Source organism: Nelusetta ayraudi, unplaced genomic scaffold (assembly GCF_046127955.1).
Source record: "Nelusetta ayraudi isolate G7.1 ecotype Tasmania unplaced genomic scaffold, CSIRO-AGI_Nayr_v1 ptg000018l, whole genome shotgun sequence".
Classification (NCBI taxonomy): Eukaryota; Metazoa; Chordata; class Actinopteri; order Tetraodontiformes; family Monacanthidae; genus Nelusetta; species Nelusetta ayraudi.
The window spans coordinates 3445483-3469361 of record NW_027466068.1 but is presented as its reverse complement, the minus strand read 5'-3'; the positions used below and the strand labels follow the sequence as shown (position 1 = coordinate 3469361).

Below are 23879 nucleotides of genomic sequence, written 5' to 3'. Positions count from 1 at the left end.
ATTGAACTAATCTCTGTTAGCAGTCATTGGAATGATGAAAACACCTTTTACCTCTTTTTTTCTTCTTTTTTTTTTAAAAAAATAAATAAAAATAAAACACTGTTGTTGCACTTCACAGGTCCAATTTTATCACGTCTGCTAATGGCCCTTTATTTTGAAAAGCAGCGGAAATGGCCAGCGAGCTCTCTTCGGTTTTGCTAACAATAATAATAATAATATTAAGATTGTGTCTGTGTTGTTGTTTAAAAGGGAATTAAGGTTATATTTTGCTTGCACGGCAGTATGTTAATGCGCCGTCAAGACCAACTCGCGGTAATGTAACCGTGTGTCGGTGTTTTGTTTCCGCCGCATCAGGGAAGTCAAGCCGGTAACGTGACCACAGTGGCGCTGGCGGACAAGAGCAACTGCCAAAGCCCCCCGATTCCTAAAGGTATCGTATCTTTTTTTTTCTTTTCGATTTTTAGTTTAGGCAGGTCAAATAAGACTGGTATCTTAATCTAGATCCTTTTTTAAATAATATAATTCACTGGCAATAAGCGGGGAATTGCTTGCGCCTGTTTGGAGACGCTCATGTTAACATTACGATGTGATTATTCTTCGATTAAAAAAAAACAAACAAAAAAACTAGCTAACCAGATCGCCCGGCTCGCTAGAGCACATTTCAGCTGCTTAATATTTTCAATATCGAGACGATGTTTAATCACGAGAGCCAGTTGTAATCACGCAATTCGCAAATCCTGATGGTATGATGTGTCGATGGCGGATCCAATTCTACGGCCGTTGCTGCGTAATTTTGCTTGTTTGTTTTTTACTTTTACTTTCGTGCGAATTTTTCGTCGGTGTTAAATGTTTTATTTTTGCTCGCGATACGGTCATGATATTGTTATGCCCTGCCTGACCCCCATATCATCATCAGTGTTGCATTTTGCCCTAGCCATACACGAGCTCACCACCAGGGGGAAGCAGCCCTATCAGCTGAGGGTATGAAGGATGATGGACTTCCCCGCAGCCAATCACAGCCGGACACCCTGCGTGCCGTGGGCGGCCTACAGCGGACGGTGCCCTGCTGGAAGCCAGGGACCTGTTCGTCACCCTCTTCCCGACTTGGAGCACCTCAGCCTCGGCTCACCACCAGCAGCTGACCTGGGATGCTGCTTGGACCAGTCGCATGTGTTCAACCAGGGCTTCCAAAGCAGCATCAAGACTGCCGCCGCACCTGTGAGTGACCCCCATCCTCACCCTTGTCACAGTGCGCTGGCTGCAGGCGCAGGGAGGGAAGTTTAACTTCAACTTTATCTCAACTTCTCTTTTAAACCTTACAGTAGGAATGGTGAGAGGCCGACTGTTAGAAGATCACACTGAAAACATTTAATAAATGCAAACAACTACAGTAACAATTAAAAGACTAATGATAAACCCCACCCCTGCAGCCCAATCAAAATTTTTTCTGGCTCCGCCCACTGACGCAACATCATCCGGCCAGTCGATGAAATGCAAATACCTAGCGCTGACCGCGGTCTCTTGTCAAACATCATCCTCACTTCCTCTGCAGTTCTCAAACACCCTCCAGCCTGTGCAAAATGGACCCCGGTTTCCGTGTGAGGGCCACCTGCCCGCTGACTCTCCAGCGCCACCGCTGTGGGCCCCCCGGCAGCCCGACACCCAGCCGTACGTTGGATACGGTCAAAATCCCGCCTCACCTGCTGCGACTCTTCCACAACAACTTCCTCCTTGGCCATTTCCTCCTCCTCTTCCTCCTCCTCCTCTTCACTGTAAAGGTAGGTTCACTTGTGCCTGGCATGCATTGATGTTAACAAACCCTCCCAAAAAAGATGCGTTGGTGGCAATAAATGCCTCTTAAAAAAGACTTCCAAATGTCCTGCTTAGTCTGAGAAACCCTGCTAGCGAGAGCTGTGCACTTGTATGCACCCTGATGGCTGCAGGCAGGAACGACCTGCGGAAGCAGCTCCTTCTTATGCTGAGGGTGCAGCAGTTTTGAGTTCAAGGAGCTGCTCAGGCTCTACAGAGTGTGACGCGGGGGCTTGGAGGTGTTGATACTGACGGATGTCAGCTTGGCCATGTTGCACTGCAGAAGAACATTACCATTCATTGGCCACAATGAAAAAAAAAAAAAAATGGATAAAGAAGATAAGAAAAGGAGGCAGTATAAATATATTTACGTGAAGGCAACAGGTGAAAAGAGTTGTCATCTAAATGTCATCATCTCAAATGCTCTATGATTGTAATGATCAAGTTTTGTATTTCTGTTTTACTCTCCTTCGGGAACATAAACGTTTCCACTTCAGCCAATGAGGAAGGTGCTGGCACGCTGCGGGTCGGCAACAACACCGCAGTGCCATTGGAGACACCTAATGCAGATGTAAGTCGCATACAAGTGATGATTCCTGTAAATGACACATGCTGCTCTGGCAACACGTCGAGGTTGAACTCCCCCGATGTCTCTGCTCGCTTCAGTCTTCCAGCTTAAAGTCTCGTTATGGCCTGGACCCCGCCACCCTGCCCAGTGTCGTGAGTTCCATTCATTTTCTGCTCGTCGACGTCGTCTCAACTGACACATTCATTTACTTAATTATTGTTAATGAGTTGGTAGCCGATTTATGCATGCAGACAATAAGTCTAAAAATAAACAAATGATGAAAGATGTTAATATAAAAATACGGTGGCCGAGAGCTGCAAACGTGTTGAAAACACAGAAACGCTGTAAAACACAATGGCAACCCTTGCGTCTCCTGGAAAGTTGCTGTAGTGGTTAAAATTAGCAACACTGAAAACAGCACTTTTAGTTTCACTGTTGCCAAACTTTGCATGAAAAACATTAAAACATGAAATAAAATAACAAATACCAGCACACTAACATTAGCTACATAGATCAGTTTTTCCCAATAATGTTGCCAAAGGGGGAAAAAAAATCCTTTTATTCAACTTCTTCCACCTCTACCAAACTGAATACAGAGAAATACGGCCTTCTCTTGGTTTAAAGGTGGACCGATCCCGCAGGGTTGGTCACTCCCTCGGTTTGGTGCCCCTAGTGGTATGGTGCAGCGTTTCTCTCGCAGTGTTTCTGTGTTAGCAGCACGTTTGCAGCCCTTGGCCACCATTTAAAAATGTTTAAAATCACCATTTTTGAATTTAACATATATACTGATATACTGATATATGCATATATACATATATACTGATAACAGCAATACATGTAATATACATATATATATATATTTTTTCTTTTTTCTTTTTTGCAATTGTGTTCCTGTGTCTCAGGTGAAGGTGCTTGCAGACGACCGGGCCAAGTGGGGGGGCAAGGTCTTCGTCTCAGAGCCTTTGTCCGACCCCCCTCCTATGGCAACCACTTCCTGTGTCATAGAGGACAGAGGTAACACCTACAAATAGACTCTACAATTAATTGTTTTTTTTTTAACAATGACTTTATTGAATTTTCAAATGTGAAAAGGGGACCAAACAAAGCAGAACATGGGTCAAATCAAAACCTAGATGGACCACAACTGTCTAAAACTCAACAGCAATAAAATAGAACTCCTCATCATTGGACCCAAATATCTCCTCCCCTATGTACAGAACTTTACCCTCCTCATCGACGGTCATCATGTCACCCACTCCCCCCTTGGTGTTATTATGGACCCCACCCTCTCCTACCAATCATACATTGATCACATCACTAATCTTTCTTCTTTCACCTCTGTAACATTGCACGTATCCCTCCTCACTCTACCATACCACAGCTGAAATACTCATTCATGCCTTCATCACTTATTGCAAAAGCCTTCTCTTTGGTTTTCCCTCCACTTATTTACAAAAATTACAATACATCCAGAACTCTGCTGCCCGCCTGCTCTCTCTCACCCGCTCCAGGGAGCACATCACCCCCATCCTCCAAGAGCTCCACTGGCTCCCTGCTCAACAAAGCATCCAGTTCAAATTCATTCTCACCCACAAGTCAGCAACTCCGTCCCACCCACCACCTCCGCTCTCCTGACTCAAACCTCCTCATGCCCAGCCCGAGCACTGGACTTTGGGGGTCCGAGCCTTTGCTGCCGCTGCCCCCACACTCTGGAACTCACTCCCACAACCCATCAGGAACTCGGACTCACTGCAGACCATTAAATCCCTCCTCAAAACTGGCCTTTGCTTAATCTTTTTTTTTTTTTTTTTTTTTTTCAATGTAAAGCGTCTGAGTGTCCAAAAAAGCACAACATAAGTCTAATGTATTGTTATAATTATTATTATAGGTCAGCAGGTGAACAAAGTGACATGAATGCTGCAGTGTATTAACACACAGGTCCTAATAGGCTGGGGGCATTCTATGAAACAAATAATACACTATAATAGGTTTTCTCCTCTTATACACAAGAACAATTGGAACAGAGCAGTTAACAGAATGCTTCAGTAAAGATATGAGATCGCGAGTCCATACAACTTTCATACCATCCAATGGTTTAAGAAAAACGGAACAAATTTCAGCAGAGGGTGCACGTATTCTACCCCATGTTCAATAAATGACAGATCATTATTTTTGTACATTGAATAAATCCAGCCCACTCCTTTTGAAAAGTCTGCTGTTTGAAGAATTATTTTCTCGAGGTAAGCAGGAAGATAATTCCCTAAACCAAATGGCCAACCTCTACAAGTCATTTAATCCAGGAAACCAAAAATGAAAACTGCATAGTGCACCCTGGCGTCCTGTTCCCTTGCTGTCTGTGGCCTCCGCTATCTCTGCCTGCACCACCACCTTCATCTTCACCTCCAGGTAACGCCAGTCCGGATGCCATCCGCTCCACCTCCTACTACCTTCCATGCGAGGGTCAGACCGCCCTGCTCAGTCGACTGCCACTAGGGGCAGTGGTCACCCCTTTGGCCAAACAACATGCTGGGGAGGTCAGTGAGAACATTGCTTATTTCATAGTGTCATAAAGCTAATGTGATAAGAACCTCAGGCGGGACTTCTTGGATGAGTTGAGCTGATGTTGCAGGTCTTGTAGCTAAAAACACTTGTGCCTCTAAGAGAAGACATGATGCACTCTGGATGATGCACTCGTTTTTTGTATTCTTAATACACTGAATAAAAATATAAACGCATCACGTTTTGCTCCCATTTTTCATGAGCTGAGCTCAAAGATCTAAAACTTTTTGTATATACTCAAAATTTCTTTCAATATACACATATATTTACATATATATATACATATACATATACATATATGTATATATATATACATATATATATATACGTATACATATATATATATATATATATATGTATACGTATATATATGTATACGTATATGTATATGTATATATATATATGTATATATATGTGTATATTGAAAGAAATTTTGAGTATATATATGTGTGTATACACAGCTCTATATACATAGGTTTTGTATAGTGTATATAGATTAGTCTAGGTTTTTGGTATGTATAGTGTATATTAATTTTATAATTAATTTTAATTTTTTGATTAAATTTGTGTAAATATATTGTTTTTTTTTGTCATTTATTACTGCTGCAACAAAGCAATTTCCCCGTTGTGGAATAAATCAAGTCGAAATCTAATCTAATTTGTGCGTTTGTGTGTGTGTGTGTGTGTGTGTGTGTGTGTGTGTGTGTGTGTGTGTGTGTGTGTGTGTGTGTGTGTGTGTGTGTGTTCGTTCCTCAAGCCCCTGCCAGTGTGCCAAGACAATGAGTGCGTGACTGGGTGTGTTTGGTGCGGCGCCCTCATGTGTCCGTCGATGGAATGGCACGACTGTGGCCAGAGGTTTTACTGTCCCTTCTGTGGGAAAGTCAGCGAAGGTAAGAACTGGAACTGGCAAATGGAAACAAATGGAGCTGCACTGTTCAGTGCATCTTCTTCTTCTTTTCGTATGTGCTCATCACATGACGGTGACGATCACGTGCTGCTCCGTCCGCCAAGCCCCACTTCCACATGGATGCTTTGAAGCGTCCGACCCGAGTTCTCAGGCGGTTCAGCAGAGTCCATTGCCGACGTGGTAGATCCTCTCCTTAAATCCTACTTCCTGGGTCCTGGATGTAACAGTGGATGCGTGTTGGCCTGGCTGACTCCCTCTCCCGCTTCCAGGCTGCTGCCAACCATGCCTCTGTAGACATGTCCTCAGGGGTGGGCCTGAGCAGATCTTGTGCAGCCTTGCTGTATGTATGGGTTGCGGGACTTGAGTCTGTTCAGAGGCGGCACTGTTGTGGCGGTGTTGCGGAGGATATGCCAGTCGTGTCTCTGGGCTCTCCTTGCTAGGGCGAGGGTAGGTGGAATATGGGAGTGGGCTTCAGGCCAGCCAATGGTGGTCCTGAGAGCGTTGTTTATGGCCACGTCCACCTTCCTGGCATGTGGGCTTCTGCACCAGGCTGGGGCACAGTATTCAGCTGCTTGGAGAGCCTAAGTGGAGATTCGAAGTACGTCGGCGGACGTGCTGGCGCCAGTGACGTGTCAGATTAGATTGAAAATGTTCATTCCAAAACCAAGTATAGGCGTCAGATTATCCAGATGCTTGATGACACTTTGGCCATCACTTCATCAAGGTGTTGTTTGAAGGAGAGTAACCTATCCAGAAGTACACCGAGGTGCCGCGGGGCTTGCTGGAACTCCAGGCGCTTGTTGTGAACAAATATGTCAAGTTCCCTTCTTGCTTCCCTGTTGTTCAGATGGTAAGCTGCTGATGCTGTCTTGCCAATACTGAACTGTAGGCGCCACTTGCCCAGGTAGGCTGCCAGGGTTGGGTCCCACATCCTGGTTTAGGCCGCCTTCCATTGCCTCCCAAGTTGTTTGACGCATCATAATGACCAGATCGTTGGCGTAGCCATATTGCTGGGATGCGTGCACGTAATGCCATGGTTCTTTACTGACTATTTGGTTGATAGACTTGCAGAACTGATTTACATACAGTTTTTCCCATCCTCTCTTTTATATTGTATACAAATATGCATCCAATATTTTATACAAATATACAGAAATATTACTCTTATATATAAACCCATATAACTTTTATGTTTAATTATATAGTATATATTACATTTCACCAATCATGGAGCTAATTATATTATATTGTTATGTTTATTATATTATACTTTACTATTACCGTATTACTATTATTATTTTACTGATATTATTATTGTAATTACTGTTGATATCTTTAATATGCTTAATGGTTTAGTGTCATGCTTTGCATTCCATTGCAACTAATTATATTATATTATATTATATTATGCAGTATTATATTATACAGTATTATATTATATTATATTGTATAGTATTGAATAACACTTCAAACACCCTTATCTGTACTTGCCATTTAAAAAAAAAATCTTTTTAGTATTGTATTTTTGCCACTTTTTAAACTCTTTTTTTGTATATACTTTCTTTATTCCTTGCATGCACAATCACGTCGACGTTCTTCCATACCAACATTTCGCTGCCATGTAACGTGACAAAAATCTTTGAATAAAAATCTTTGAATCTTGAATCTTCTCTCTTCCCCTGCGTCAGTGCCGTGGCAGCACTACCAGCCCACCAGGGGGCCGCAGGGGGTCCGAGTGGATAAAGACATCAGACCTGAACTCAGCAGAGGCTCATATGAGATAGTTAGTTCTCAAAAGGTTGGTTTTTTCCCTCCTGCACGAACAGTGACTATTCACATAAAAACAAATCATAGAAATGTGTGGCCACACACAAAGGCCACATTCCATTACCTCTGCAAGGAAACGTTTCACATTTCCATTGAGAAAACAGAATCCGATAGAGACGCATTGTGTGCATGACTAGCAAGTGTGAACTTAAAAAAAATGATGATGATGATAATAATAACAATAATGATAATAATAATAATAATAATAATAGTAATTCACAATAATAATTCTTGAAATATAATTATTTATTTATTGTATTTTTTACCACTCATGTCCAGACAGAGTTGTTAAGTATTGTTTAATTAACCGTGTCATATTTCAAGGACCACTCACCCACCTTCTGAAAAAAAGGACTCACTCAGATGTTGCAAATTTGACTTTGATGGGAGTGAGACCTCACTCGGGGTTTGAAGCGATGACCTCAGCATGCCGTTGACGCCTCGTGAAGGTGCGCTTGTTTTTGTTGGCCAGGCTGAGCCGGCGGCGCTGCTCCTGGCCGTGGACGTGTCGGCCTCGGCGCTGAGGGGGGGGCATCTGGAGTTCGCCGTGCAACAAATCCTGCTGCTGCTCAAGTCTCTGACCAGGTGAGACAAACAAACACGCCCACCGTCCAACACCTGCAGTAACACCTGTACCGTCCGTGACGTCCCTCAGACCAGCAGCTGGGAAAGGAAATCCTCTTTCTTTTTGTTTTCTACCTCTTCTTCAGCCAGGACGGGGACACCTGGTTGGACGTCCGTGTCGGGGTCATGACGTACGACAGTCAGGTCCACCTGTACGACCTCCACCCGACCTTGACCCGCCCACACATGCTGGTCATCACTGAGACTGACGACCTGCAGCTTCCTGTGAGAGAGGGGCTTCTGGTGCCGCTGAGGGACTGTCTGCACAGTGTGGAGAGGTTAGAGACTGACTGACTGACTGATTCACTAGCTGACTCACTATTATATGACATTATGTATATAATATACTATTATATTATATTATATTATATTATATACAATATATCAGTTAGTCGTCAGTTAGTGGATTGCCTTTTTATCCTAGTGTTGTCCTGATGATCCGTGCGTTTGTTGAATGAAGAGTCTTAGGGGAAAGCTGCCAATTTCAATATATCTTTAGTAAACAAATTCAGGATACAAATATACAGAGCTCTGGGTTGAGTTCAAAACCCTAACATCAACAATGTTTTGTCAGGGCATGAAGTGTGACTGCTATTTTCTCCGTCACCCAGTCTTTTTATACAAAGAAAATAAACAGATTCTTCCTGCAGACCCGCTCCTGTGTTGTCCTGGCTTGCACCTGGCCTCCACACCCCAGCCTCATTGGATGTTGCTGCAACCTTTGTTGTCAGTCTCTGGCTGATGTCAGAGACATGCAGAGATCGACACATGTCGCAAGTCCTTATTTGGCAGAGAGCCAAATGTTCCCCCCTCCTGGTATTGGTGGCAGGAACAATTCCCTATCAGAAAGTCCGGGGGTATTAAAGTTCCAACCCCTGTGCCCACTCCGCTGTGACCAATCTGGTCATTAACTTCATGAGAGTCAAAAGGCCAGTCCCTGTTGTTGTCCACTCTCGGGTCTCCTTAGGGTCACTGTTTTATGAGGGGTTGGTTCCTGTGTCCTCCCTTAGGTCTCACATGACTCTACACAGAGCTTACACAGCATGTTATGCATACAATACCTATCTTATGCATGGGTCAACTGACTGCTTTAAGCATATCTAAATCCGAAACTATATTATTAAGCACAAGCATCTGATCTAAACTTAATATCACCTTCAGTGTGTGTGTGTGTGTGTGTGTGTGTGTGTAACCATCTAAAGTGTATCACTAAAACTGTCTTTTACCACCTGAAGAACATAGCTAGAATTAAGGGGTTTCTGTGGAAACAAGACATTGAAAAACTTATTCATGAATTTATTTTCAGTAGGTTAGATTATTGTAATGGCATCCTTACAGTTCTGAACAAAAAATCAATCAGGCAGCTGCAGCTGATCCACAACACTGCTGCCAGAGTCCTCACAAACACAACTGGACCATATCACACCGGTCATTAAATCAATACACTGGCTTCCTCTGAGTCAAAGCATTGATTTTAAAATCTTACTACTGGTTTGTAAAGCGCTGAATGGTCGTGGACCAAAATATATGCTTGATCTGTTGGTTCCTTATGAAACATCCAGACCCCTTAGGTCACCTGGAAGAGGTTTGTTGTGTTTACCAAGAACAAGAACCAAGCAAGGTTAGGCAGCATTCAGCTATTATGCTCCTCACCTGTGGAACAAACTTCCAGAAGATCTGAGGTCTGCTCAAACCGTTGGTGCCTTTAAATCAGGGCTGAAAACATTATTGTTCACTGCAGCATACTCTCAGATTAAAAATCTCCTCGCTTTCTGCATTATGTATTTTTTCCCCCCAATTTTTATTGTATTGTATTTTCTTAATGCTTTGCTGGTTTTAATGTCTCGGTAAAGCACTCTGAATTACCTTGTGTTGAATTGTGCTATACAAATAAACTCGACTTGACTTGACTTTGTTTGTGTGTGTGTGTGTGTGTGTGTGTGTGTGTGTGTGTGTGTGTGTGTGTGTGTGTGTGTGTGTATACAGTGTGTTACAGCATCTTCCTCTGTTTAGTCCTGATTGCGAGGACTGCAGTGGGCTTCCAGTGGAGCTGCCTGTCAAAGTGGGCCTCACCATCCTGCAGGTAAGTCAACGACTTGTTGTCATAAGTTTATAAGGGGTTTATTTTCTACTCTTTTAGTTGTAACTGAGACAGCAGGAGGTGCATCAAAATAGTTTAAATAATTAAATTTGATTACATTTTGATTTTTTTTACTTTTTTTGTAAAAATTAAAAATTGTGAAAATCTTGTAATATTGTAGTCATGAATAATTCATGTACAGTAACTGTGATTTAATTGCAAATGTTTTTCCATTATTGTAGCTGATGACAATGGTCTATTATTTTCTAATCAAACGCCGTAACAACGTTATGTGTAATTCGTTGCTCCCCGCCCCAACGCTGATGATGTCACATGGACTGACTTCCTGTCTGCCTTGATCTATCTGGACTGTGTCCAGGGTCTGGGATGTCCTGGGAAGCTGCTGGTCTTCCACGCGGCCCCTCTGTTCCAGCTGGAACACAGCAGCTCCTTCTCAGGGTTCTTTGGCTCCAGCAAGCCAAAGGTGGGAAAGAGACACACTCAGTTGCTCACAGTGTGTAATATTAATAATGATAATAATGATACATTTTATTTATAAGTGCCTTTTTATCAACACTGACATGAATATAGTCTAATACTGTCTGTCTAATACTAAGGCCTCAAGTTTTTAAAAAAATGGGGAAAAAATGGAAAAACAAATGGAAATAGCTCACTTCCTGTTTGTCCTATACCAAAAGTCAGAGCGCATGAAATATAGGTCCTGAAGAGAGGAACACGTGGGTCTTTGTCCTATGTCTCTACAACCTTCCTCGTGGCCACTAGGCCCATTTAAGTGTTATTGGGTGTCTGTGGGGGCGCTAGACAGACAGATTTTGCCATTTTCTGTTAATTTTATAACATTTTTCAACAGTTCTGACCGGCTTGCAAAAATTACCGCGTTTCCGTGTAAGTTCAGGGCGTCAAAATGGGTTTCAAACACGTGGCGGAGCGATAATAATGATTAATATTACAAATACAACCGTAGCGTAGTACCTAATTAAATCGAGTAAGATTAAAAAAAATTAAATAAAATGGAACAACGCACTTAGAGAGAGTAGGCTATCTTGAACAAATGAATGAAATTGACCTTTTAATATAATTAGGTATTGTATAGTCTTTATAGATTAGTCAAGGTGTACTTTTTGCATGTACTGTGTAGTGTATATTAAAGATTGTTTCGGTTGATTTGTGTTAATATAGAATATATTGTTTGTTTTTGTCATTTATTTTTGGTTTCCTGTACTGCTGCAACAAAGCAATTTCCCCGTTGTGGAATAAATCAATTCGAAATCTAATCTAATGTGTGTGTGTGTGTGTGTGTGTGTGTGTGTGTGTGTGTGTGTGTGTGTGTGTGTGTGTGTGTGTGTGTGTGTGTGTGTGTGTGTGTGCGTGCGTGCGCGCATTTTTGCTTATGTGTTTCTATGTTCTTCCCCTCCCTCAGTCTATCTTCCAGCTGTCGGAGGGGTCTGTGTCTCTGGCCAAGGAGTGTGTGGCTCAGGGCTGCGGCATCCACGTCTTCCTGCTCTCCCACCAGGAAGTGGGTGGGGCTTGGCCTGGACACATTCCCTATCTCACGGGCGGGGCGTTGCACACCTATGCATTCCTGCAGGTGACGCTTAGTTATTGTTATTGGGAGAATTTCAAATCGTTTTTGGTTTTTGTTTTCCAGAACAAATTTTAAGGCGTCAGGTGCAAATGTAGTTGAGGAAAGAACATCACTTCTGAGGTTGCTGATTTTAATGCTGACTTTTTCTCCTTTCTCTGTCTATCTATCTATCTATCTATCTATCTATCTATCGTTGCTATGATATTTAAAGCCTGTAGCAAAGCGATATAAACAAACTTTACCCCTTCTTTTTTCATCCAAGAGTTTTTTTTTTCGCCTTCTCCGTGATCTGTCGTTTCTGTCAATCCAAAAACCGAGGGGTGAGAAGGGTAATACTCGTTGTTTTCTTTCACTGTGCCCATGACTTTTTGTCACAACCGTCAACTACAGGTGCAGAAACAGTCCCAACAGTTGGTTAATTGTTGCTAACTGGTATTTCTGCTACTTCCCACCACAGGGAGAAATGGACCGGAAGCGTTTCATCACGGATTTAAGGAATTCTGTAGAGATGACCGCTGCCTTCAAGGCTGACCTCAGGATTTTTGTCAGCAAAGGTGAGAAACCTTGGAACCCTTTCTTTAAAAAAAAAAATCCCTTTAAAGATTTTGAGAAGAAACAGTGACGTCAAGTGGTTAGATTGTTGGATTGCAGTGCTCTTCCGCTCACCCTCCCACTCCCGAGTTTGCCAGTGAACTACGGTGGCCTGCTCACCCAAACCTGGATACCTTGTCCATGCTCTTGTCCTTCGTTGGTTTTATTTGAAGACGCCCTAAATACCAAAAGTGCTGTCAGACTCCTGGATTGTCCACACCAGGCTTCCTTAGAAATATGGTGGTGCAAGATTCTAACTGTGTGTGTGTGTGTGTGTGTGTGTGTGTGTGTGTGTGTGTGTGTGTGTGTGCGTGTATATGTATATATGTACATATATATATATATATATATATATATATATATATATATATATATATATATATATATATATATATATGTATATATATGTATATATATATATATATATATGCATGTATATATATGTATGTATATATATATATATGCATGTATATATATGTATGCATGTATATATATGTATATGTATATATGTATATATATATATATATATATATATATATATATATATACATATACATATATCCAGTACTACCCGATAAATTTGAATATCAAGTAAAAGTTGTTTTATTTTGGCAATTTATCATAAAAGATGAAACCAACAAATTTTATTGAGCCATTACACGCAAATAGACATATCTCAAGCAGTTCCTTGTTGTAACTTTGCTGATTAAGATTTTCAGCTTATTGAAACCACAAACCCACAAACTCAGAAAATTAGAATACTGTGAAAAGCTTCAGTTTTGTAGGTTCAAAGAGTCCAAAGAATCCAAAACACCTGCAAAAGGGTCCTGAGCCTTTAAAAAGTCTGTCTTGGGTTGGCTCAGAAGACCTCAGACATGGGGAAACACAACAACCTTTTCAGGATATTCTAATTTTATTTTATTTGTATATATATATACACAGTGGCCCTTGAATTCCACCACTTCTATGTTTCCTCTCAGATCTGCGTGTGTCCGGTTGTTATGGACTTTTCATTCCTGGGCCAAACCCCAGACAAGTGGCCATGGCCACAGTCGACCAGTTCACCACACTGGCCGTGGAACTGGCTCACACCAGAGCTCTGGATGAGAGCAGAGCCGTCGCCATCCAGGTATCGACACACCTGAGAACAACTTTCATGATAATCAGACTCAAAAAGCAAATCACAGTGACATTCTCCTCTCCCCTCAGACGGTGTTGTCTTACAGCACCCAGACGGGACAGAGGAGGACCAGGGTTCACACTGTGACACTGCGATGCTCGCGCCACCTGCAGGACACTTTCCAGCACTACCAGGCTCAAACGCTGCTCACCTTCTACTGCAAAAAAAGTCTGGATCCGGCAAAATGTCCATCAGCCAAACAAACCTGAGGGTGAGGGGGTGGAACGCTGTCAAGGGCTTTCATTTTCTGTCTCTTTTCTGTCCAGTGTACTGTGCCGCGTTGGAGCGCCCTCTACAGGAGCTCAGGGAGGAGTTGCAGAAAGATGTAACTGAAGCTTTGGCAGCCTACCGCAAACACTGCAGTTCAGCGTCAGTGTCAACTGGACAGGTGAGGCGTTACAACACAAGGGGCTCCCACTAGTAAGACGCTGTTAAAAATGAGATGACGTGAAATTATATTTGAACATCGATCTTTTAGAATAGAATAGAATAGAATACTTTGTCTGTCCCAGATGATGACAGAAATTCTTCTTCGACAGGACTCACAAACACATTCATCAAGACACATTTTACACAATAAAAATTAATAAACACATAAAAACAAAAAAGTGCATGTTAGAAAAAAGTTGAATGTTCTGTTCCAAGGTGTTCAGGATGGTTACAGCAGATGGAATTAAATATTTTTTGTAGGTGTTTTTTCAGACCAGTGGGACTTCATGCCTGACGGCAGTAGTTGGAATGATTGGTGAAGGGGATGAGAAGGGGGCTCTGTGATCATAGTGGCCTTCCTGATCACAGAGCAGTTGTACAGTTCAGACAGGGGAGTCTGGAGTGAACCACATTATTTTGCTGCCCTGGTTTATTATTTTGGATCTGGTTTTGTATTTGGTGGTGAGTAAGTTGTACCAGGATGAAATGTTGAACGTGAGGATGGATTCAATAATTAACCTTATTCATAAGAATTATTATTATTATTATTATTATTATTATTATTATTATTATCATTTTTATTATTGTTATTATTGTCTTGATTCCTCAAACCTTCTCCTTAGTCAGTGTGCATCCCTGTGTTGCTTGCAGCTGGTCCTCCCTCAGTGCCTGCAAGCCCTCCCAGTCTACATCAACAGTCTGAGGAAGAGCGAGGTGCTACTGCCGGGCCTGAGGACCTCCGTCCCCCAGCGCCTGCAGCAGCGCTGCCAGGTTCTGGCTATGGACGTCCGCAGCACCTCCACACACTTCTACCCTCAGCTGCTGCCGCTGGTCAGTCACTCTGGGCAGTAACGCTGTTGTGGCTCAGGGTTATATCCAAAACTGCTATATTCAAAGAAAGGCTTTAGTCCTTTCTTTTTTGCGACGCTAAATCATTCTTTATGATTATAAAGGCCCAATGTGTAATTTCTGAATATTTATGAGAAGAAACGGCAACATCAAAAGGTCCGATTTTAGGTTGCAGCGCTCTTTCCAATACTCTCCAGTGCACACAGACCTGGACACCTCGTCCACTTTCTTCTTCTCGTTGGTGTATTTGAGGATGCCTGCGTTCACCCTAAATATGAAATGCGCTGTCAGGCAGCTGGATTGTCCACACTTGGCTTCCTTAAAAATAAATAATGGATTTTTGGGCACTATATTATTTTTTTTTACCAATATAAAAATCATCAATCAGGCTAAATTTTACGCACTAACCTTTAAGTTAAGTTGGAGGAGCTGCACATTAAATCATTTTACTGCCAGATGTTATGGCTTTGCACAGCATTTACACAAAAACAGATTTGTTACTTGCACCCTCTCTAGTGGCCATTTGGAGGATGTCTACGATGCTTCGACGCTGACCTTTAACATCTTTGCTTCATCCTGCTTTCACGATTTTAATAAATTTGGAGTTCGCCCAAAAATGTGTCAACTGCAGCAGGGTTTCAGGGCTTTAGGGAGTTTTTTTTTGTTTAATCCAAATATTTTTATTCCAGATTTTTTCTGAAATAGATTATGGCAGACAATGCAGTTAACAGGTCATTACAGGGATGTGACAGGATATATACATACATGTATATGCAGAGATATAAACATCTATTTAAAAAAAAAAAAAAAAGGGCGATATCATTATATCCATGGCCCAATTAAACAGAGATATATACTGCATGTATCAGTCCAAATGGTAATACAAGTACAACACATGGTAATAGAGGAAACTCAGATCAAATATAACCCACCTCTCGCCACTGCCAGTGTATAATGACATCCAGAACATTCACTAAAAAGGTAATAACTGGAGAAGGAGAAGAAGAAGAAGAGAAAAACGAAAAAAAGGAAGACAGTGATCTGTTGTCGAGTCGTCAAGTATTACCTCTAGTGATCTGCAACAGTTTTAGAAAGGGTCCCCACGTCTTTGAGAATTTTCCCTTTGAATGCTGAAGAGAAGATCTAATGTCCTCCAGTTTTAAACGAGCCATCATGTCTTCCAGCCATTGTGCATGGGTTGGGTGTTAAGCATCCTTCCACCTCAGCAAAATTACTGGTCGTGCAAGGAGGGAGGAAAAAGCTTTTCTTTAGATAGATGTGTCCTCCCTTCCCTGACCCCAAAGAGACCCATCAATGGGTTTGGTTCCAATTTAACCTTTAACACTTGCGATAGTGTATGAAAAGTTTCATTCAAATATTTATTAGGACAGAGGCAGAGCCAGAACTTATGAATAATGGAAGCCTTGGCAGACTTGCACCTTAAACAATATGGACTGACCTCTGAATACATTCACCATAATTCCACTCTGGAGATATGAGCCCTGTGTACCACTTTAAATTGGATAAGGCAATGGCAGGCACACAGGGAGGATGAATGAACTGGTTTGATTGAGTCAGACCAGGTGCCTTCGGGAAGAGAAAAAACAGTTTAAAAGATGTAATTAGACATTATAGGACTTAAAACTGAACTGAGCTGAACTGAACTGGGTCCATATCCTAATTGAATGTTGAACCACTGGATTCTGAAGGGATTTAATTGAAGAGAGTGGAAGTGGGAATCCAAGAAAAGCAAGTCTGGAAGAGTCATCATTAACATGTAGCTCCATTGTCACCCAGTCAGGGCAATCGAGTTTGCCGTAATAAAAAGACCAAAAAACAAGACATCACAGGTTGGCTGCCCAGTAATAAAAATGAAAATTTTGAAAAGCTATGCCCTCATTCAAACACGTTTTTTTTTTACCTTTCCATGTGTAAGTTGCAATAATCGAGTGTAGCCGTTGAAAAAAATGACGCAGGTATAAAAATTGGGAGAGCCTGGAAAAGATAAAGGAATTTTGGTAAGGTTTTAATTGAGTTAATGTGGCCAACAAGAGACATTGACAAGAGTGACTATCCACTTAATATTATTTTGGTCTGATTTGATAGTCTAATAAAGTTTTGTTTGAATAGATCTTTATATTTTCTAGTAACTGAGACACCCAGATATGATAACTTGTTATTCTCTATTTTAAATGGCAGACTGGAAGTACAGTATCTAATGCTAGTGCTGTCTGATTTAATAGCAAAAAGTTCACATTTGGTGAGATTCAACTTGTGAACTGAAAGTTCATCAAACTGGTTGAAAAGCCACCACACGGTTAAAAGCTTTCACTGCATCAGCACAAACTATAGCTCTGATTTCTTCGGAGGTGGTATGAATAACGTCTAGCAATCTTCTGATGCTGAAATAAGATTTTCTCCCTTTGATAAAGCCAGATTGATCATTAGACATAATTGCTGGGAGGACAGTCTCTGCTCTTTTTTTAAAAAAATTGCTAGAATTTTAGCATCTGTGTTTAAAAGTCAGATGGGCCTGTAATGAGGAGCGTTCAGCCTGGGTACTTGTCTTTCTTAGTGTGGCAAGGTGCAGAGGGCCCGGGCGGGCTTCGAACCCCAGACTCCCGGGTAATAGCCATGCGCGCGTAACCATTCGGCCAAAGGGATATCCCCTTGGCCAAGTAGACAGGGCGCATGATCTATTGGAGGCGTAGTGACAGGACCGCCACGTCACATTAGCAATAAGTGTAATGTTAGCCTTGGTAAATTAGTGAGGGAGAGTGCCCTGTTGAGAAGATTCCATGAAAACTGGATACAACAATGGCGATAACAGAGGTGATTTTTTTTTTCTTTTTTTTTTTTTTTTTAAATAGAATTCTGCTGGGAAGCTGTCAGGGCCTGGACATTTGTTAGATTGCATTTCAGGGAGTTTTCCAACACGTGTCCATTGCCAGTGGTCAAGAGAAGGTCCAAACAAACTTGTGTTTCATCTGTTCCACTTAATAAAGTTGTTTAATAGTGTAGATAACAGATAACAGCTTGTCTCTTTTGATAAAGATTAGTTGTTGGTGGCATCATTTCCAAAGTAAAAAGAGAAAAACTCTTCCATTTGCATTCATGCTATTTTCACACATTTTCACGGTAAAAAAAACAACAACAAACAAACAAACAGTACGCCTTTTGTGCCCCATGTCCTTGTAATGATTAACTAGCACCAGACTCGTAGCCACCTCACCTGTGTAGATGAAGGCTGACTGGACCGGCTGCTGCACCTGACTCACTTTTATTATATTTGTCTTTTTGTTTTTTTTTCCTCCTACCACCAGCCACTGTCTGCCCACAGCCTCGACTCTTTCCAGCCTGAGGACACGCTGCGGTGCTGTGCCACCAGCCTGGAGCCCACTGGTCTCTATTTGGTGCACGCACCTCTGGCCCTGCTGCTCTGGGTTGGCAGCCGAATCCCAGCGTGCACCTTGGTGGAGCTCTTCAACAGCAGCTGCTTCCAGGCGCTGCCCTCCGGGGAGGTGAGACACCCACTGCAGTGACACATGGCAGTTGCAACATTTTCAGTGGCTGACTGAAGTGATGATCTGTCTCTCTAGAGGAGGGGTGGGCAAATGTTTGGTCTGGTGGGCAACAGTGGGTTGTAAAATTTGACAGAGGGGCCGGAGCAGGAGCAGATGGACGGAGTGATTTGGTGACCCACCACATCGGTGGAACAAATACATCTTGGGATACGTAGAAAACATGTGCGTTATTATCTATTGAAAATTAACTAGAGCGTTAAAACAAAATTTGTGTCTGTGAAGCCCCACGGTATTTAGATTTTATTAATTACTCTTAAAACACTGAAACATTGATAAGATACAGCTATTTTATGACTTCCTTGCTATTAATATAATTTCTTCAAGTTCAGAGGGCCACATTAAAAAGCTTAATGGGCCACATATGGCCCCCAGGCCATATTTTGCCCACGTCTGCTCTTGCCTGACAGTGATAACAAATAATAAATCTGTTTGTCCAAACCAAACACGCAGTTCTCTAAATCAGCCCTTTGTGATGTCAAAAAGGGCACTGATTGCTCATGTACTCCTCTGTCTGGTTCATGACCACTCAAGTGTTTGCCTCATTGTCTCAGCCGACTTGTTTTGATCCTCAACCAAACACATAAAAATGAAACCAAAAGACCTGTTTTTGCAGGAATAAATGTTTTTGCTGTGGGCTGCGAACACAGGGTTAAATTTCTTTGTTTTCTGGAAATCGATAATACAATCCCTCATACAGTCTGGAGCCCGAGATGACAAACAAGGATCTCCAAACTGGTGTAACACCTGACCTTTATTAAATATTTTCATTCAGATGTCGCTGCCGGTGCTGGACAACCCTTTGTCTGCTGCCGTCGGCTCCCTCATCAGCAGGCTGAACTCTCAGAGACCATCGGCCTGCAAGGTGAGCAGCTGCTGTCTCTGACGACCGTCTAGGAAACATCTTTTGAAACTCAGGACGATAGAGTTTAATGGAAGAAAACTCCATCTGCATGTTCAGTCGCAGAGCAGTGCACGTGTACATTCATATAATGTTCTTACTATATTACATGTTATGCCTCAGCCTAGAGCAGGGGTGTCAAACATACGGCCCGCGGGCCGGATCAGGCCCGCAAGCTGTTTTTTTACGCGAGATGATTTAGCAAGATATAAAAACTGCAATTTATCAATGAAAGAAAGTGCTGTTCTAAATGTGTCCACTTGGCGTCGCAATATCGTTTCTGCTTGCAAATAAACTCAATACTGAGGCTGAGCAAATCGGCTCGGTAGAGCCACTCACGTCTCCTATTGGCTACCCTCATTGCCCCAGAACGTCTCTGTCGAAACAGAAAAAGCTGACTTTCTCCCCCCAAAAAGTCGCTATTCTCCCCACAGCGACTTTTCTTTTGTCAAACGTGACTAGTGACAAATCTAGCGACTTTTCCGGGCGTTATTACGTTGCGATCAAGTGCAAATTGTCAATTATACAAATTAGATGATGAAGTCATTTGCCGACTTGTAGCGACTTCCAGGACAGCCAATAGCGACTTTCCTTACTGAGGAGTTGGCAACACCGATGCAGAGTGCAGAGTGCTCAAAGAACACGAACAAAGTAAAACAAAGATAACAACTGGAAGTTGTCGTTATTTTTACGTTATTATTCCCATACTGTGATTTTATCGGTCCGGCCCGCTTGGGAATAGATTTTCCTCTATGTGTCCCGTGAACCAAAGTGAGTTTGACAGCCCTGGCCTTGAGGAAACTAAAGCACAACATAAAGCCTCTCCACCTTCGCCCAGCTCTCACGGAAGACCGTGCACATGTCACAGTCCACAAGATGGATCTTATGCACGACAACCACCTTAGCATAAATGTCAGGGTGGGCATGGCCAAAATAATAAACAAAAAGGTTCTTTTAAAGATCTTACCTATTAGAGGAAAATAAATAAATAAATAAATGACAACAAAACTAACCTCCTTAGCTGAAAACAGGAGAAAATGGCTTCCCTCCCCTACAGGCCAGTGGACTGTTTCAGCAAAGAACTCACAAAATGACCCAAAGTGTGAACAAACTTGACATGGAGCACTGTGGCAAACACTAGTTCTGCTACACACTGCACATGGCCTCCAGTTGAGAACAAGGAGAAGAGCAAAGAGAGTGATGAGTCATGGTTCTCCTCCTTAAATAGTAGCACCAGCCGATTACTATTCAGCACCTTGAAAAGGGAAGAAGAGGTGCACAGGCTCGACTGCGCCACTTAGTGCCCGAGAGGACACGTTGAGGACAGGAAAAATAGAACTGACAAACATTAAGACAAGCAGCCAGAACATATATCTTAAATAATCATGTAACAAATTATATTATATTGTTTATTCTTCTTCTTCTTCTTCTTCTTCTTCTTCTTCTTATTATTATTATTTTTATTTATTTTTTTTATCATTTTTGATGCACCAATATAGATACCAGTATCGGGTATCGGTACCAATAATGGGGTTGAGTACTCTACCCGCACTACCCGCACTTTATAAAATATGTGCCGATACCACGATGCTGATACCATTTGTATATGCATGTACATGACAATTTAGCTAAATTTGTGTTTGTGCCACAGTGAAACTAGAAAAACATGCTGTGGAAAAGTGAAAAAAAAACAAAACAAAAAAACAAAGTAATCCTAGAATTTGTAATGGCCTTATTAAGTACTCGGTATCGGGGAGTACCAAAATGCAAGTACTCATTACTCTAATTGTTCTGTAAAAAAGTAATATCGGTGCATCGCTAATTATTATTATTATTACTATGACTGTTCTTCTTATTATTATTCTTGTTGTTTGAAATCTTTGAATCAGTGTGGAAAAGTGTTGTCACAGTTTGCCGCCATGTTGTATTTCCTGCTTCAGCTGCAGGTGGTGAAGCAGGGTGACGACTGCGAGGAGGCGGTGTGGCGACACCTGGTGGAGGACAAGAGTCCCAACGGCGGCGCGTCGTATGCCGACTTCCTCTACCACCTGCACGTCAACTCGGTGCGGCTCCTGCAGTGACCTGCTGACCCCGCGCTGACCTCTGGGCCTTCCACTAGTGAACCCTGACAAAAGACAAATCAGTGGCTGAGAGTACAAAAAATATGTTGCTGTGTCAGTTTGAGAGTCGGACATCAAGTCAGTGCATGAGGACATTTGGGGTCATTTCATGACCGTGATGCATTTGTTGTGCACAGTGTAAAAAAAAAAAACGAAATAAAAGTTGTTCCTGTAATTTATTCCTTAGTGACTGGTGTGTGTGTGTGTGTGTGTGTGTGTGTGTGTGTGTGTGTGTGTGTGTGTGTGTGTGTGTGTGTGTGTGTGTGTGTGTGTGTGTGTGTGTGTGCGCGCTTTCCATTCAGATAGATAGATAGGTAGATAGATGCACTTTATTGATCCTAACCTGGGAAAGGAGCATTTTTTGAAAACCGTGACTAAAGCTGGTTTGAAGTGAAGACCATTCAGTAACAAAGAAAACAAAAACAAAAAGCCAGGTGGAGTTCAGTTTTGTGATTGATGGCTGAGCTGTAACGGTGCACATCAGACGGCACCAGAGAAAGTGAAAAGCCAACTGGCTAATGAGTCCGAGTGGGTCCTCACGCGAGCAGCATTTGACCAGGAGAGATTCTGTAGAGATTCTAGACCAGGCATGGGCAAACTACGACCTTGGGGGCCATATGAGGCCTGTTAAGCTTTTCAATCTGGCCCGTCAAACGTGAATAAATGATGTTAATAGTCAGTGAGTCATAAAATAGCTGTATTTCATCCTGTTTCATCTATTTTTTCAGTGTTTTAAGAGTGATTTCAATAAAGAGCTAAATACCGTGGTTCAAAAACATATTTGTTCATTTGTTTGACATTAAAGCAACATGTTTTCTACATATCTCACGATATATTTTTCTCCGATGAGGTGGATCACCAAAGCACTCCATGCATCTGCTCCTGATCTGGCCCCTCTGTCACATTTTCAAACCCATTGTGGCCCACCAGTCAAAAGTTGGCCCACCCCTGGTCTTTATTGTCATCATTCAACAAACAACTGCAGCAAAGAAGTAAAAACAGGGCTGCTGGTCCAATCCAAAAAGTTTGGATCTGTTGTGATGAAGAAGAAGAAGTGATCTGAAGCAAAAAAAAAAAAAGGTCACCTTGGAGGAAAAAAAAAAAAAGGTAAGCAGACACCAGTTTAATCGAAGTTCTGCACATTGCCAATTTCCAAAAATTTGTCGAAATCAGTGTTTGTAGAAATTCTGGATACAAGTATAATATAAATAGATGGTTGAAAGACACTGGAATGATACAGTTAAAAAAAAAAAAAAATTAAAAATGTTTGAACGACACCTGAATAATACAGTTTAGAAAGGAAAAGTATTTAAATGGAAATGTCCACTCTGACGTCTGCTGACGAGCTACGTCTGATGCTGTCAAATATCTACATTTCAAACGTAGCATAAATTTAGTTTGAATACAGAAAGAGATGCGGCAAAAGCATGCTCAATAGGACTGTTTGAATAAGTTGATTTTAGTTTAGAGTTCTGTTTGTGTTTTTATGTTTCATTTGATTTGACTATGTATGTGTGGGTTAATGTTAAGTGAGTCGACATAAATTAATGGGATTAAGTGCTTTTCTCTTTTGGTTCCTCGGAATTATTGTTTAGTGTCTTTGTTAAATGTTCGTTGAGTGTGGGCGCGTGGAATGTCTGTTACTGTGTGCTTGTTGAGAGAGATTTTGCATTACACACGTTTGAGCTCATAGTAGAAAAGATTTGTGATGCATAAGTAGAGACCTGCTGTTTTGTCTCTTTAGTGTTAAAACACATGAGCCTACTGGGGACGTTGTAAATTTGTTTAAAACTATGAGCCTTTGAAAGAAGGACTTTATAAGATCTATTAAAATATGAGCCCCAGTTAGGATGTTTTATTACTGATAAGACCTATTTAGAGTTAACATGTACAGTATGAGCCCAAATGATGACTTTCTATAGATAATAGATTTGCTGAGTCTGAGGCGGAGAGGCTCTCCTCTCCTCCACGAGTGGGGACATTCTGTTGCACACACACACACACACACACACACACATGCGCGCGCGCACACACACAGACACACACACAAACAGGAGAAAAAAAGGATGTCTCTCTCTCTCTCTCTCTCTCTCTCTCTCTCTTTCTCAGTGTGCTTGCATGTGTGTGTGATTTTGGAGTACAATACTTGAGTCTGACTGGGAGAACAGTTCTGTTTTGTTTCAGTTGCTAAAATTAAATTTTCAGTTTGGTTTTGGGTCTTTTGACTTTGTGCTGGAACACATTGGTT

The 23879-nt window shown here is 41.9% G+C and overlaps 1 protein-coding gene and 1 long non-coding RNA gene across 3 annotated transcripts; one reads left to right on the top strand and one right to left on the bottom strand.

Moving 5' to 3' along the window:
- Positions 1-319: 319 nt before the first annotated feature.
- LOC142887909 (protein transport protein Sec24C) lies at positions 320-22082 on the top strand. 2 transcript variants are annotated; one of them, XM_076025869.1, is made up of 22 exons: positions 320-430; positions 935-1218; positions 1553-1778; positions 2307-2380; positions 2476-2529; positions 3280-3391; positions 4784-4911; positions 5694-5826; positions 7532-7641; positions 8143-8255; positions 8381-8572; positions 10281-10377; positions 10754-10858; positions 11816-11983; positions 12438-12534; positions 13552-13700; positions 13781-13919; positions 14018-14139; positions 14832-15011; positions 18353-18550; positions 19386-19475; positions 21452-22082. In XM_076025869.1, exons 2-22 carry the CDS (start codon positions 991-993, stop codon positions 21590-21592), a joined length of 2856 nt encoding a protein of 951 aa, XP_075881984.1. In that variant the 5' UTR covers positions 320-430; positions 935-990; the 3' UTR covers positions 21593-22082. The 2 variants fall into 2 exon arrangements, with proteins under 2 accessions (XP_075881984.1, XP_075881985.1); XM_076025870.1 differs by lacking the exons at positions 19386-19475; positions 21452-22082 and having other exon boundaries at positions 18370-18525.
- On the bottom strand, positions 17035-18237 carry LOC142887911 (uncharacterized). The gene is made up of 2 exons (XR_012926619.1): positions 17761-18237; positions 17035-17599 (listed from the first exon to the last, which is right to left on the bottom strand). It is a non-coding gene; the product is annotated as an uncharacterized LOC142887911 (long non-coding RNA).
- Positions 22083-23879: the final 1797 nt, after the last annotated feature.

What these genes read in the sequence shown, in the direction of transcription:
- LOC142887909 (XM_076025869.1), top strand. Translation starts at nt 991, where the DNA reads ATGATGGACTTCCCCGCAGCCAATCACAGCCGGACACCCTGCGTGCCG. An exon ending in TGGGCCTCACCATCCTGCAG is followed by an intron (nt 10,378 to 10,753) that starts GTAAGTCAACGA and finishes GACTGTGTCCAG; the next exon opens with GGTCTGGGATGTCCTGGGAA. An exon ending in GCAGAGCCGTCGCCATCCAG is followed by an intron (nt 13,701 to 13,780) that starts GTATCGACACAC and finishes CTCTCCCCTCAG; the next exon opens with ACGGTGTTGTCTTACAGCAC.